Source organism: Eurosta solidaginis, chromosome 1, assembly GCF_040869045.1.
Source record: "Eurosta solidaginis isolate ZX-2024a chromosome 1, ASM4086904v1, whole genome shotgun sequence".
Taxonomy (NCBI): domain Eukaryota; kingdom Metazoa; phylum Arthropoda; class Insecta; order Diptera; family Tephritidae; genus Eurosta; species Eurosta solidaginis.
The window spans coordinates 3,790,260-3,806,296 of record NC_090319.1 but is presented as its reverse complement, the minus strand read 5'-3'; the positions used below and the strand labels follow the sequence as shown (position 1 = coordinate 3,806,296).

General features: G+C 36.9%; 1 protein-coding gene across 3 annotated transcripts in view; it reads right to left on the bottom strand.

Annotated features, from left to right (window-relative positions):
• The window catches only part of nAChRbeta2 (nicotinic acetylcholine receptor beta2), a 37,540-nt gene extending 26,907 nt beyond the window's left edge, over nt 1–10,633 (bottom strand). For 2 of the 3 annotated variants that reach the window (XM_067777647.1, XM_067777651.1), the window contains exons 1-3: nt 10,408–10,633; nt 3,851–4,044; nt 276–404 (exon numbers count right to left, since the gene is read on the bottom strand). In XM_067777647.1, the coding sequence (XP_067633748.1) occupies nt 276–404; nt 3,851–4,044; nt 10,408–10,468 (384 nt within the window). In that variant the 5' untranslated portion in view covers nt 10,469–10,633. The remainder of the gene's footprint in view (nt 1–275; nt 405–3,850; nt 4,045–10,407) is intronic. The other variant, XM_067777656.1, reaches the window with a different exon arrangement.
• Between the last annotated feature and the right edge of the window lie 5,404 nt (nt 10,634–16,037).

Sequence of the window (16,037 nt, the reverse complement as noted above, 5' to 3'; positions counted from 1 at the left end):
CCTTCCATTTGATACCCATGTCACACAAACACATTCCAGGTTGACCCTAGGTTCATTTTCCCACATTGTGATTTTCCCTTATTTTGTCTCCAAAGCTCTCAGCTGAGTATGTAATGTTCGGTTACACCCGAACCTTCCGTACTTGTTTTAGTTTATTTTAATTTTGCTTATTTTTAATTGGTTTTTTTTACTTAGTGTGTGTAATTTGTAAATTTTCGTATATTTTTTTTCGTTTTACAAAGTTATTTGTGTTGCATTCTTGTTGTTGTACTCACCTCATAGTTGCCATCCCAATTATTGTAGAGCACTATATCAGGTACCCAAATATGTTCGGATGGCACATAAAGTTGTTCAACACCACCATATTCCTCAGGGTCCCAACGTAATTTATAATCGAACCAACGCTGCCAAAATTTTGGTTAAGGGATAACAAATATTTTGTTACAAACAAACTACATTTGAAAGTTTATATTAGGAAATTATTTTGCAATGCGCATAAGGGTGACCCTTACTTGTTTGGAGAAAAAAAAGCTCACTCCCTAGAAATACATGAATAACCCAAAAACGAATATATCCACATTACTATGCCAATCAAAAAAAATTTAGAAGCCGCGCAATGAGCTTGAAATGCTGAGAAAGGACGAATTGTATTAATTTTAAATGTGCACTGAAATATCTTTAGTTCCTTCCTTTTTGAAAATGTTTGAAATGCTAGAAATCGGTTTATTAAAAACTGAGTTACAGACCAAAATAGAATAGGGCGATTCTCGCAATCTGGGAAGCTTACTAAACCTAAATAATATTGTACGTTTTGTAGGCCAGATATACACTTCACTTCACCTACACAAGAAATATCCTGTAGTTCTGATCCAGCATTTAGCGCCAAAAGTTAGTTATAAAACTTTGTTTATGCATTTAAAAAGTTTAGAAAACTGCCGAGCACAGGAAATTGTATCTTTTTTTAACGAAAAAAAATTTGTTTCAACCAAAGTGTATTTAACTAAGTGTGATTGATTTTGACAGTTCTCTCATTAAGAACAGGACTTATTATATATATTTATAGGATTATTTCGCAGCTTACATGCCCATGTTGTTATTGTTCTTGTTGTAGCGATAAAGCGATTCCTCGAAGGTATTGGGAAGTGTTGTCGATGTCTATGGTCCATAAACATCATTAAGGTAAAGCCCGGCCATCCCGGAATGATTTAATATGACCACATTGAACCTTATAGGTTCAATCAGGCATGCTTAACGAACGAAACGATATCATTTCGTTACGATAATCAACGCTAATAAACGAAACGAAGTCATTTCGTTTCGTTTATTAACGTTAAGAACGTCAAATTAACGTTACTTTGACGATCTTAACGTTAATAAACGAAACGAAGTGACTTCGTTTCGTTTATTAACGTTGATTATCGTAACGAAATGATATCGTTTCGTTCGTTAAGCATGCCTGGGTTCAATCTACCAAGATTCCCCTCGGGTAGGTGTGGTTGATAATTCGTTACGGAAGCTGTAAGGCTATAAAGCTTTTTATTGTGCTTATCAACCTCTAGAATCCTCTTACAATTCCATCTAGATCATAGAAGGTAGAAGTATGAAAAGGAGCACAAGGTATGAAGATTGTGATGAGTGTTACAACAGCGAGAACAGCAAACTAGTTCGCTTTTTTTTTTTTTGGTCAAAATGCCAGTTTGCAAACAAGGACGGAAGCGAGGGGAACAAAGATATGGGGTTGTATTAAGAAATTCATCTGGTCTTTCTGAAAATAATTTCAAAGAAACTGATTTTATCGGCTGTCCGTCAGATCTGAGTATTTAGAAACGTGCTCAGTTGTATCCAAGAGCTGATTCCATTCCAATAGAACCGAGTCCTTCAAGTTGGGTACAATTGAGCGAAATACCATATGTATATGTTTCCGTATTGGAAACTCAAACAGAAAGCACTTTCGAAACCAGTTTTCGAAAGTAGAAAATATGAAACATGGAAGTAAGAAGGTTAGGTGTATAAACTTAAAAATCCTAACAAAAAGTTGATCTGGAAGTGGGAAGATATTCAATTCTGAAAAGCATAAATCTTGGCCAACTAAATACAAAAAAATGGCTTAAACGATTTGACACCTTTTTAACATAATGTCAAATAGACAAATCTAAGTTGTTTTATTTGGTTTTATTGAAATAATTACGGTCGTCTTTTATGGTTCTGATATTCTCATCTTTTTAGTCATAAATAGGTAAAGTGCAAAAAAAAACAGAAGTGATAAAAGGCTACATGCACCTCATAGGGTTAATTCATTTATTTACATTTGTTTAGTCCCTTACAAGAGAATCATTTTCAACTGGCAATCAATTCTCTTTGGTTTCAACATCCTTGTCACATTTTTGAATTTTCTATTAAATATACATAGGTTTGAGGCTCATCTCATCAGCTGATTTTATTTTTTTCATTCCACTTGTATAGCGATTGTCAAAAGGAGATGGATAATGCAAAATGTAACCAACACTGCCGTGGTGGTAAATGTTCGATAAAAAAATATTTTCGCATCACTTTTAACTAATTTTTCTAGTAAATGCATCTCATTTAGTGCATTATTTTCCCACAACACACAAGAATTGTAAAGTTTTGTGTGTGTTTTCTCCATTCAATTCGCCTAACACCAACACGCAAATTTTGACAATCTGAACAAATGTATGTTGTTGCTGTAGAGATGAGCCAACCATATAGTTGAACCATGGGTTTGAGTATAGAAAATATAGAAATCCAAGAAAATTTTTCACAAATCTTTTTTATAGTAAATCGATTAAGGTATACCTAGAAAATGAAAAAAATTGTCCTTTTTTACGATTTCCAGCTCCCTGCGCTACCCCTAAAGCTTATTTTTCGCCCAAAGTTTGCACATAAGAATCGGAACTCAATTATTTATCAGCTGCTGGAACACATTCCTTTCTTCGGTGTCCAATACATAACAACAGTCGATTCCCATAAACACCAAAAGAAGACATCTTTCCTACGCAAAAAGGGTTCTTGTCATCCTTTGCTGCCAGCGGTGGGTATTGATAAGGTCCGGGTCGGGGCTTTTCTTAAATTTGTATTCAGTATATTTTTATTCAGTATATTTCGTCCCCAGTGGATAAAGGGGTTGAGGAAATTTACACGCATAAGACAAGACTGCCGTAAGAGGCAACGAAAATAAAATCCTGCCACTTGAAAAAACCACGTAACAAACCTGGTATGAGGTCTTTCTTTTCTGATGGCGACCACGGTCAAAGGCTTAATGAAAACACTTTCAAAGGATGGTACCGAAGCGCGGCCACACTTTTCCTCATTGCTATAAAAATATATATAATGTGGGAGATGACGAACACAATACCCCAATCCCTGGCAAAGTATACTTTCCGCCACCACTTTATGACGAAGCTAGAAGGAACTTACAAATATGCTTTGATCATGCAATTGTTGATGTACATTGATGACTGGATAAATTTTCTAGTGTGGGTCCTGGAGTGAACAAGGACAAGACGAAATAGGCGCGTTCGCGCATTGGCAGTAACACCACTGTTGGCCGATATAAATGCGAGAGTTTGAGGGACTTCGTCTCTCTAGGAACCAGCATTTAAATCGAAAACTTAATTTAGTATTCAAACAGCGGTTATGTTGGCTAGGCCTTGTTGCGCAAATGAATGAGGATGATCCGCCTTAAAAAGTATTCTTATGGGAACGAGTGGAGTACGGTCTAATGTCTATTGGAGTATCCAATTAGCGCCAGTTGGACTGTTAAAACCGTTTAAATGGTTAAACATAAATTAAGGAAATAGTATACATATCGTAGCAAGATTACTCTACTCACCTGTTTCACCCATAGATTTGTGGTCATAACCTGATTTCGTAAATTCACCTCGATGAGCTGTGACAATTTTAAGCCTAACCATACAGTTAATGTTTCAGTATTATTTACCACAGGACGTATTAGCCGATTATAATTGCTCAACAAGTCGTCATAAAGACGTTTCGTGTCGGGATTCGCCTCAAAACTAACAGGAGCTACGAAATATACGCGCAGATATGAGGAATATTTATTAAAAATAGGAAACATAGGCAAACCGTAACATACTGTTGTAAAACCGAGGACCTAAGCCTGGAGTCAGCGTGTATGAACCCTTGTGTAATTTCTACCGATTGGGCTGCATGTATTGCAGAGTAACCTAATTCAAACATGGCGACTTTCAAAACGTGGTTTGAAATCAGCAAACATATTGAGCTTGCTAATTCAATTTTACAGGTCTTCTGCAGGACTTACAGAATCGCGAGAATCTGGTTTGCCCTCGACAGTGGTTAAAACATTCGGAGATTAAGCGAAAACTGAATAATTAGGTATAAGGTGACTTAATGATTTCACATCGTCATCCGTGTAACTACGTGCATGTTGAGACTCACCACATGACTGCCATTGAAGAGTTCATATAAAAATATCTTGTATCGCTGCCTCCTCGTACTTTACGAGCCATCGTCCTACATAACATACCACTCTCTTGTACACATCGATCCATGTAGCAGAATGATAGGGTAGGGTCCTGCTATTTTCTACTCCTTGGCTTCTCCCGCTAGGTCTTCAGCGCTGAAATTTAATGGCATTCAGTACCTCTGACAGATGCTTTCTACCTTTCATACTTCAAGCATATTATGATTGTTGCTCTTAAGACCTCTCTTCCTGAGGTGCAGGTATATACTGCATATTCCACAGGACATTTAGTCAAACTCTGTTGAAGTATCTTTCCATCCCGTGTCAGTTTATTAGGGTACTGACACTGCAACAGGTTCACCGCCTTCAGCACCTTTAATGTAGTAGCAACCAGAAAGCAGGACTCCCTTTGGCTATCTCCAGCTCGCTTCATTATAACACCACATAAACTTAACCTCATTGGCCATTTTACTGAATCCAAGGATTGTAGTTGTTTATTTGGTTTCCTTCCCATCCTTCTGATCATCGGCAGATCCCTTTCTTTGTATCTCCACCTTTCTGTAGACATCTGTCCATAAACATTCATGTGGCACTAGAGACTGTTCCGCTAAGTAACTTATCTTCTCAGTCAATCGGAGTCACATCGTTATCTTCCTTTAGATTCTCCGAATAAGTCGGAGGCTCCTTTGTTAACCATTTCATTCACTCCCTACTTTTGGCATTGTACAACTATTTCTTTCCTCTTTTTGGCTTTGCAGCTGTCAAGGTACCTGGTTTATCGGTATTGAGAAGTTGTGCTCCCCTCTGTCTTGCAGCTTATGGGCCGTAACCATGAACGCTGCCCCTTCTTTCCACCTACGGCTTTTTTCCGCTAACCGTTCAAACTCTGCAGGTTTTTAAAAGTAGCAATTTTTAAAAAGTAATGCCAATTTCACACAGAGGCTGAATGAAATAATTAGTCAAGTTTTCTACATTAAAGCCCTAATTGAACTCAATCTTCCATACACAATACAAATTCTTAATTATCTCATTACTGCTTTATTGAATGCCTAATCGTGTGAAAAATCCAGTCGGTTTTGCTTGGTGCTTCGAATTTTATTGCCATTGTAACAAATGACAATCAAAAATCTTCTACCTTTCATACTTCAAGCATATTATGATTGTTGCTCTTAAGACCTCTCTTCCTGAGGTGCAGGTATATACTGCGTATTCCACAGGACATTTAATCAAACTCTGTTGAAGTATCTTTCCATCCCGTGTCAGTTTATTAGGGTACTGACACTGCAACAGGTTCACCGCCTTCAGCACCTTTAATATAGTGGCAACCAGAAAGCAGGACTCCCTTTGGCTATCTCCAGCTCGCTTCATTATAACACCACATAAACTTAACCTCATTGGCCATTTTACTGAATCCAAGGATTGTAGTTGTTTATTTGGTTTCCTTCCATCCTTCTGATCATCGGCAGATCCCTTTCTTTGTATCTCCACCTTTCTGTAGACATCTGTCCATAAACATTTATGTGGCACTAGAGACTATTCCGCTAAGTAACTTATCTTCTCAGTCAATCGGAGTCACATCGTTATCTTCCTTTAGATTCTCCGAATAAGTCGGAGGCTCCTTTGTTAACCATTTCATTCACTCCCTACTTTTGGCATTGTACAACTATATCTTTCCTCTTTTTGGCTTTGCAGCTGTCAAGGTACCTGGTTTATCGGTATTGAGAAGTTGTGCTCCCCTCTGTCTTGCAGCTTATGGGCCGTAACCATGAACGCTGCCTCTTCTTTCCACCTACGGCTTTTTTCCGCTAACCGTTCAAACTCTGCAGGTTTTTAAAAGTAGCAATTTTTAAAAAGTAATGCCAATTTCACACAGAGGCTGAATGAAATAATTAGTCAAGTTTTCTACATTAAAGCCCTAATTGAACTCAATCTTCCATACAAAATACAAATTCTTAATTATCTCATTACTGCTTTATTGAATGCCTAATCGTGTGAAAAATCCAGTCGGTTTTGCTTGGTGCTTCGAATTTTATTGCCATTGTAACAAATGACAATCAAAAATCTTCTACCTTTCATACTTCAAGCATATTATGATTGTTGCTCTTAAGACCTCTCTTCCTGAGGTGCAGGTATATACTGCGTATTCCACAGGACATTTAATCAAACTCTGTTGAAGTATCTTTCCATCCCGTGTCAGTTTATTAGGGTACTGACACTGCAACAGGTTCACCGCCTTCAGCACCTTTAATGTAGTAGCAACCAGAAAGCAGGACTCCCTTTGGCTATCTCCAGCTCGCTTCATTATAACACCACATAAACTTAACCTCATTGGCCATTTTACTGAATCCAAGGATTGTAGTTGTTTATTTGGTTTCCTTCCATCCTTCTGATCATCGGCAGATCCCTTTCTTTGTATCTCCACCTTTCTGTAGACATCTGTCCATAAACATTTATGTGGCACTAGAGACTATTCCGCTAAGTAACTTATCTTCTCAGTCAATCGGAGTCACATCGTTATCTTCCTTTAGATTCTCCGAATAAGTCGGAGGCTCCTTTGTTAACCATTTCATTCACTCCCTACTTTTGGCATTGTACAACTATATCTTTCCTCTTTTTGGCTTTGCAGCTGTCAAGGTACCTGGTTTATCGGTATTGAGAAGTTGTGCTCCCCTCTGTCTTGCAGCTTATGGGCCGTAACCATGAACGCTGCCTCTTCTTTCCACCTACGGCTTTTTTCCGCTAACCGTTCAAACTCTGCAGGTTTTTAAAAGTAGCAATTTTTAAAAAGTAATGCCAATTTCACACAGAGGCTGAATGAAATAATTAGTCAAGTTTTCTACATTAAAGCCCTAATTGAACTCAATCTTCCATACAAAATACAAATTCTTAATTATCTCATTACTGCTTTATTGAATGCCTAATCGTGTGAAAAATCCAGTCGGTTTTGCTTGGTGCTTCGAATTTTATTGCCATTGTAACAAATGACAATCAAAAATCTTCTACCTTTCATACTTCAAGCATATTATGATTGTTGCTCTTAAGACCTCTCTTCCTGAGGTGCAGGTATATACTGCGTATTCCACAGGACATTTAATCAAACTCTGTTGAAGTATCTTTCCATCCCGTGTCAGTTTATTAGGGTACTGACACTGCAACAGGTTCACCGCCTTCAGCACCTTTAATGTAGTGGCAACCAGAAAGCAGGACTCCCTTTGGCTATCTCCAGCTCGCTTCATTATAACACCACATAAACTTAACCTCATTGGCCATTTTACTGAATCCAAGGATCGTAGTTGTTTATTTGGTTTCCTTCCATCCTTCTGATCATCGGCAGATCCCTTTCTTTGTATCTCCACCTTTCTGTAGACATCTGTCCATAAACATTTATGTGGCACTAGAGACTATTCCGCTAAGTAACTTATCTTCTCAGTCAATCGGAGTCACATCGTTATCTTCCTTTAGATTCTCCGAATAAGTCGGAGGCTCCTTTGTTAACCATTTCATTCACTCCCTACTTTTGGCATTGTACAACTATTTCTTTCCTCTTTTTGGCTTTGCAGCTGTCAAGGTACCTGGTTTATCGGTATTGAGAAGTTGTGCTCCCCTCTGTCTTGCAGCTTATGGGCCGTAACCATGAACGCTGCCTCTTCTTTCCACCTACGGCTTTTTTCCGCTAACCGTTCAAACTCTGCAGGTTTTTAAAAGTAGCAATTTTTAAAAAGTAATGCCAATTTCACACAGAGGCTGAATGAAATAATTAGTCAAGTTTTCTACATTAAAGCCCTAATTGAACTCAATCTTCCATACAAAATACAAATTCTTAATTATCTCATTACTGCTTTATTGAATGCCTAATCGTGTGAAAAATCCAGTCGGTTTTGCTTGGTGCTTCGAATTTTATTGCCATTGTAACAAATGACAATCAAAAATAAATTATTTTCAATAATTTACGAAAATTAGAAAAACACGAAAAAATTCTAAATTTAATTTTCGCTGTATTTGCTGCAAAAGGTAATATCAAAAATTTTTGAATATAAAGATATTGCATGCGCGAACTTCGGTGGAAAGCAGCGGAGCGTAACAAAATTCTTGTAGGTCACTTTCACCACACCAAAAACTTTAACACAAATTTTAACATAATTTAAGCACAGAAATACACTGATTGGAGTTTTAGTGAGTAAAAGTTAAAATTCTGAACACATTAGCTGAATAAAAAGTGTACAAATAATTATTAAATAACAAATACAGACAGTGGTAGTTTAACAAATTCTGCTGTGGTAAGTGGTGAATGTGACCTACTAAAATTTTGTGAAGCTTGCCTCACACGATTTTTCGTCTATGCAATGTCTCTATATTATATCGTTTCTGGTAATATGGCTTTTTCGAAAATAGGTACATATTTGGTTAGGTGAAACATCTATGGGTAGTTGCGCGGCTGCTTTCCATTTTAACTATTTTTTGTAAAAACGAAATATTTTTTGGAGGTGCTGACAGATGTTCGCTTAATGAAGCAAAAGGCCATGTATGAATAGGGAAACTTAACTATTTCGTTAAATAGAATTGTGATTCGATTGAGTTTCTCTGTGAAAAGTATAAAGGAAAGATAACAGAGTAAAATTTATCAAAGTGTAAAGTAGATCTAAAATAAAATTTACGTATGTATGTATAAAGCTCTCAGTAAAAAGTCATCTGCCTTGCAAATATCATTCGGAGTCGGCATAAAACAAGTAGGTGCCGCACATTGGGGATTAAGCACTAATTTCATTCAAAACCACTTACAGGTTCGAAAAATCAACCGATTGCAACAATGTTTACACCATATATGTAATACTCCTATATTGCTAATTGAAAATGCTCGCAATTTGTTTTGAATTCGAAATCAAAACAAGACAGCCTATTAAATTTTTTGTTATTATAGCATGGCGGAACGACACAAGGTGGCAGCATGGAACAGCTGATTATAAACTTTTTTTATTTGATTTGATACATCAACTTCCGCCGCAGTACAATTTTGACATTTATCCATCGAATTTACAAAAACAAAGTACATGGGATTTTTATTTATGTTTGTAGGTATGTCACAATGCTGCCACCTTGTATCGGTCTGCCATGGATTATAGCAGCATAAGTGTGACAAGAAAAAATTAAAATTTAGGTACATTCGATTATTGAATACAAAAATAAAAACATTTTACATCAATATATCGGCACTCTGATGTTTGGGAATGTACCTAGCCTTTTGTAGCAATATAGGAGTATTACATATATGGTTTACACAGAAATTTTCGTTATTGAATTCTGAAGAGACTCACATCGCTTGATTCTTCAAATTAATTTTTTAAAGAACATTTTGCAAAATTGTTTATTTTTTCTAAATTCTATATTTTAAAAATCGGGCGATGTGAGTCTCTTCATAATTCAATTAAAAAAAATCCGGTACAAAAATGATTAAAATCGGTTAATATTTGTGATATGTAGGTGGTTTTGAAAAGTTCGTCCCCAATGTGTGCCGTCCCGCCAATTTGTAAAAAAAAATTAAAAGTGAGCACGACGCAAATTGAAAGAGAAGCTCGGCCTTAAATCTCTTCGGAGGTTATAGCGCCTTATATTTATTTTTATTATATTTTTTTTTTTTATTATTGTAATTTTGGGGTATTTGAAATTTATTTTTATCACTGCGTTTATTCCTTTTTCAAGTCCAAGAATGCAGGGTACTCTGATGGCTATGAATTTATATAAACAATAACAAAAGACTTCCCAAACAAACTCAAACCCTAAACAAATATTTCCCAAAATAAAAACGACGCATGCTCCGCAAATGTCATCAACTGTCACACCCATAGCTGTCAAACTGGTATAGTATACACAATAATAAATCTATATACTATGTAGTCCTTACACACCCCTAATTAGGAAAATTATTTATGAATATTTAGGACACTCACGCGTTCCATTGCTTTGAGTGAATAAAACTAAGAGATTTACAAAAAATATTTTCAATTTCATCGCACTTTGTTATTTATATTTTGTATTACTAAGATACAATTTGAAAAAAAAGATAGTTTCACATATTTTTCTAATTTTGTTGTTTAGCTTTAAATAATGATCGCAAGTCGAAGACTCCGCTCTCTCCACGTGTTAAGGATGCGCTCATATGTAAAACTGAAAACTGCTGCAGATGTTGTGATGGCATATCTTTGACAATTGAAATGAAATGAAATTTCCCAAAAAGGATTATATTGCATGTCCTGTCACATTAACTGATATTTTTTTTAAGGAAAATTTTAATTTTATATACCGTTATACATGCATATTTCGAGGTAAGCAAAAATCCCAACTAACAATATAGTCGATGGGCGCTTTCAGAGAACACTTTTTTGTTGATACGTTGCAAACATGTGTCCGTCAATTAAGTGAAAGAAATTTTGTTTTATGAACAGCAAGTTCAGCCAACTGTCAAATGAAATAACTTTCCAATTTTTGTTGTTATATCGGCAACAAACAAACAGCCGCTGTGATAGCTGAAAGCATTGTGAATTCACAATGGATGAAAGGGATTAGCAGTTCCCGAAATGGATCTATACAACGAGCTCTGACAGTCGTCTAAATTTAATCTTTCTTTTATTCCAATAAAGAAAAAAATTTCATTTTGGAAAAAATTTATCATAACAATAATAATGATAAAATAATTATTTTTAGGCCTTGCTCGATTTGAACCCGGGATCTTGAAATAACTTTCCTTAAATTTTAGGGAAAAGGACTTCTTAAATTATTTCTGCTCAGTAATTTGACGTAAAATCAACAGTGCGTTGAGAAAGTTACACTCAACGACTGCTCAACATTCGTGTTTTTTGCGCAACCAGTTTCAGGTTAAAGAAATCGCATGATAGGGATTCGACTTGCTTTGTTTAGTTTCGAATGCCTCGGAGAGTTTCTCACCAATCCTTATGGGGCCGGTGATTTTGCGTAATTTGCTAAACTCTTATTACCCTTGCAGGATCAATAAACTCCGATAAAGCTGAGTACTAGAGCTCTTCAGTAATGAATATGCTTGGTAATGGTAATAGGTCAATTACAAGGATTTTTGGTAATTAAAAAATTTAGCTATCAAGTTCAACTACTTTTAATTGGTATTTGGTAATGAATACACATTTTTTTAATCCCTGATCAACTATTTCAAATACTTTCAATTACTTTTAATCCCCTTCAATTATTTGCAAATATCTAGTAAACCAAAAGAGACAAAGGCATTTTTGCCCCCAGTGGGTTAGCGGGCTTAGAATGTACCCGCGGTAGGTATGCCCGTCGTAAGAGGCGACTAAAAAACCAAATTTATTCAAGGGATTGTGTAGCGCAACCCTCTCAAGGGGTTGTCAGCGCAATATATAGCTTCTCCAACCCAATTGTCAACCTCACCTACCCGTCGCGAATCCTGTTTCATTAAAAGCCGAGGCTCTGGAGACCCCAAGTTCCTCATGGAATTAGAGGGGTGGGGAGGGCGGTATGGCCTAGAAGATTCAATGTGGTCATTTAAATCGTTCCCTAGATGGTCGGGCTAGTACCTTAATGGTGCGTTGTTACCGGAACGTACCGGATCTATATTCGGCAAAGGACCATCAACATCTATAACACTCCCCAAAGTCGTCTGGGTGTGTCTTTATCGTTAATACAACAACAACAACAAGACAAAGGAATTCGGGTAACTGAATTTTGATAATCCCATGATGCAGAAAAACCCCCGTCGCTACGCCCCTGGATTGACCTCTAAAATGGTTTTCAAAGGTGGTTTACATGTAAAAAAAAACACAGCTATTAAGTAACTATTGAAAATTGAAAACCCTATATACTTGGACATTTATTGTTGATAATCCAATAGGTACGCATACAAATTTTTTGAAAGCTCTATCCAAGCTGTAAGGGACGTCAAACCAACGTTCTATTAACACAACTTCACTTGGATGAAAGATGCTTAAAAAATGTGTTTCACAATGTTTGTGCGACTCTTGAACTATTAAGTGGTGATGAACGCGACCTTCATGCTTTTTCACAATGATCATCGATTTCTCGCTTAATGTTATATTTCCTAGGACTATGCTAAATTCGTCAACATCTTACATCTTCTATTACAGAAATACAACCATTCGGACAAATTTTTAAGCTATTGACTAGATTTTATCGCGGGCTTGGCGACTAAATCAAAAAAACCGTAACGGATATTTGTCAAAAAAGGTTCGAAAAAGGTTCGGTGTTAGCAACAGGCCAAATACATAAAATTGGATCTCTATCATAAAGTTAAAGTTAAAGTGGAAGTTAAAGTAAAAGTTAAAGTTAAAGTTAAAGTTAAAGTTAAAGTTAAAGTTAAAGTTTTTTTTTTTTTTTTTTTTTTTTTTTTTTTGTGTTTCGTGGAAGGAGGAAATGCTTTATGCACTGACCGGGATATTTAAGCCTCACTGCGAGACTCTCCGAGTGTAGGACTCCCTTCTGCCATGAAGGCCTACCCACTAAAACCTAACCTCCCACGGCCCGCGCAAATCCCCGTACCTGGGACCGCGTTTAGCATTACTTCGGGTACGGGTGCGCGCTACGTGAGCTCTATGGCTACTCTCACGCTAATGGGCTAGGCATCCGTCTTCTCGTTTACTGGTAAGTATATGCCTCACATATGTGCTGACCGTATCCCATCTGTCTCTTCGACAGGTCATGTTATTAATGACACTGCCCGGGGATAGGTCGCCCGGTGATAAAGTAAAGTTAAAGTTAAAATTAAAGTTAAAGTTAAAGTTAAAGTTAAAGTTAAAGGTAAAGTTAAATGTAAAGTTAAAGTTAAAGCTAAAGTTAAAGTTAAAATTAAAGTGAATGTTAAAATTAAAGTGAAAGTTAAAGTTAAAGTTAAAGTTAAAGTTAAAGTTAAAGTGAAAGTTAAAGTAAAAGTAAAAGTTAAAGTTAAAGTGTAAGTTAAAGTTAAAGTTAAAGTTAAAGTTAAAGTTAAAATTAAAGTTAAAGATAAAGTTATAGTTAAAGTTAAAGTTAAAAATAAAGCTAAAGTTAAAGTGAAAGTTAAAGTTAAAGTTAAGGTTACAGTTAAAGTTAAAGTTAAAGTTAAAGTTAAAGTTAAAGTTAAAGTTAAAGTTAAAGTTAAGGTTAAAGTTAAAGTTAAAAATAAAGTTAAGTTAAAGTTTAAGACAAAACTTGAATTAATATCAAAGAAAACAAAATGTTGCATAAATGTTATAATTGCATAAGTTGATAATATGCAATAGCTTTACCGCGGCAGTCCCCGAGTGCCACACGTCCTTTTTTTTTAATAGGGCCTCTTGACCTACTAAGCGGTACTTAGCGGTCTAACCAGAGAACGTATAATGAGATTTAAACGAAAACACCATCATATTCTTGGCTTCTATCAAATTTCCTCAGTCTGTGCGAATGTTCAGCCTTTCTGATTTTCTTACACACCGAAGGTCTGGGTTCATGGCCCGGAAAAATTAAAAAGTAGTGCACCCAAATTGAGCTTTTTAAGTTTGTAATATGGTGTATTTTTGTTGCTATTTAACGGTGATAAAGTTTTTTTTTCGTACAAAAATTTTGAAAATTTCAAATAATTGAAAAAGAATTGAAAATTCGGATATTGAATATGAAGAACCAATAAAATGTACATATACTTGGTAATTGATGTTTTCAATTACTGAGTATTTGTTATGGTAATGGTAATTGTACTTTATTCTACCAGCTCTGCTGAATACAAGCCATTAATAAGCGCGGTTTGCATGGTGGCCTATGTTGTTGTTGTTATTGTTGTAGCAGTGCTTCGCCCCACCTAACAGCTGCGACCGATCACAAATTGTCATCAATATCCTCTAGCGGGAGTCCAAGGAAACTCGCTGTTTTATCAGGGGTGGACCATAATGAAAGTGGTGCTAGAGGCGTTGGTGCCACATTACAGTTGAAGAGATGGTTGGTGTCATGTGGGAACACATTACAAGCGGGGCATTCATTTTGTATGTCGGGGTTATTTCTGGATAGGTAAAGTTTAGCCTGTTACAGTATCCAGAATGAAGTTGAGCTAGAGTGACTCGCGTTTCCCTGGGGAGTATGCGTTCCTCTTTCGCAAGTTTTGGGTACTGTTCTTTGAGTACTGGATTCACCGGTCAATTCCTGGCATAAAGGTCCGACGCCTGTTTGTGGAGATCACCAAGAACCTGCTTGTGTTCTTTTGCTTCATAGGGCTGAGTTCTCAGGTGCCGTATTTCCTCAATATGCTGACGGAGATGACTCCTCAAGCCCCTAGGTCTGTTGGGATGCCCAGTTTTCTGGGTATTCAACAGAAACTGTTTGGTTAGCATCTCATTTCTCTCCCTGATGGGGAGTATTCTCGCCTCATTATGTAGATGGTGTTCTGGGGACATAAGAAAACAACCCGTGGCGATTCTGAGAGCAGTATTTTGGCAGGCCTGTAGCTTCTTCCAGTGGGTAGTTTTTAGGCTTGGCGACCATGTAGCGGACGCGTAGCACGCAATCGGCTGGCCAATTGCTTTGTATGTGGTAATGAGCGTTTCTTTGTCTTTTCCCCAAGTACTGCCAGCAAGGGATTTAAGGATTTTCTTACAGCTCTGGATTTTCGGAACAATTGCGGCTGCGTGCTCACCAAAATGTAGATCCTGATCAAATGTCACACCCAAGATTTTGGGGTGTAGGACGGTCGGTAGCGTAGTGTCATCGACGTGGTCGACATTTGGGACGTCCATGTTGTAAATACAGTCACAGAGGATTTAGTCGGTGATAATGGCAGGTTTCGTGAGGCGAAAAACTTGGAGAGATCAGGGAGGTGGGCGTTTATTCTGTTGCAAAGCTCATCGATCTGGGGGCCTGAGCCTATGGCCATTATTGTGCAGTCATCGGCGTAGGAAACGATAGTAACTCCTTCTGGTGGCGAAGGTAGCTTAGATATATAGAAATAAAACAAAAGTGGGGATAGGACACCACCCTTTGGCACCCCTTGTTTAATTATACTCAGTTGAGCAGAGCTCACAGAGTATAATAACTTTGATTGCATAACGGTTGGTTGTACAGGTATAAAGGAATCGAGATAGATATAGATTTCCATATATCAAAATCATCAGGATCGAAAAAAAATTTGATTGAGCCATGTCCGTCCGTCCGTTAACACGATAACTTGAGTAAATTTTGAGGTATCTTGATGAAATTTGGTATGTAGGTTCCTGGGCGCTCATCTCAGATCTCTATTTAAAATGAACGATATCGGACTATACCACGCCCACTTTTTCGATATAGAAAATTTCGAAAAACCGAAAAAGTACGATAATTCATTACCAAACACGGATAAAGCGATGAAACTTGGTAGATGAGTTAAACTTATGACGCAGAATAGAAATTTAGTAAAATTTTGGACAATGGGCGTGGCACTGCCCACTTTTAAAAGAAGGTAATTTAAAAGTTTTGCAAGCTGTAATTTGGCAGTCGTTGAAGATATCATGATGAAATTTGGCAGCAACGTTACTCCTATTACTATATGTATGCTTAATAAAAATTAGCAAAATAGGAGAACGACCACGCCCAC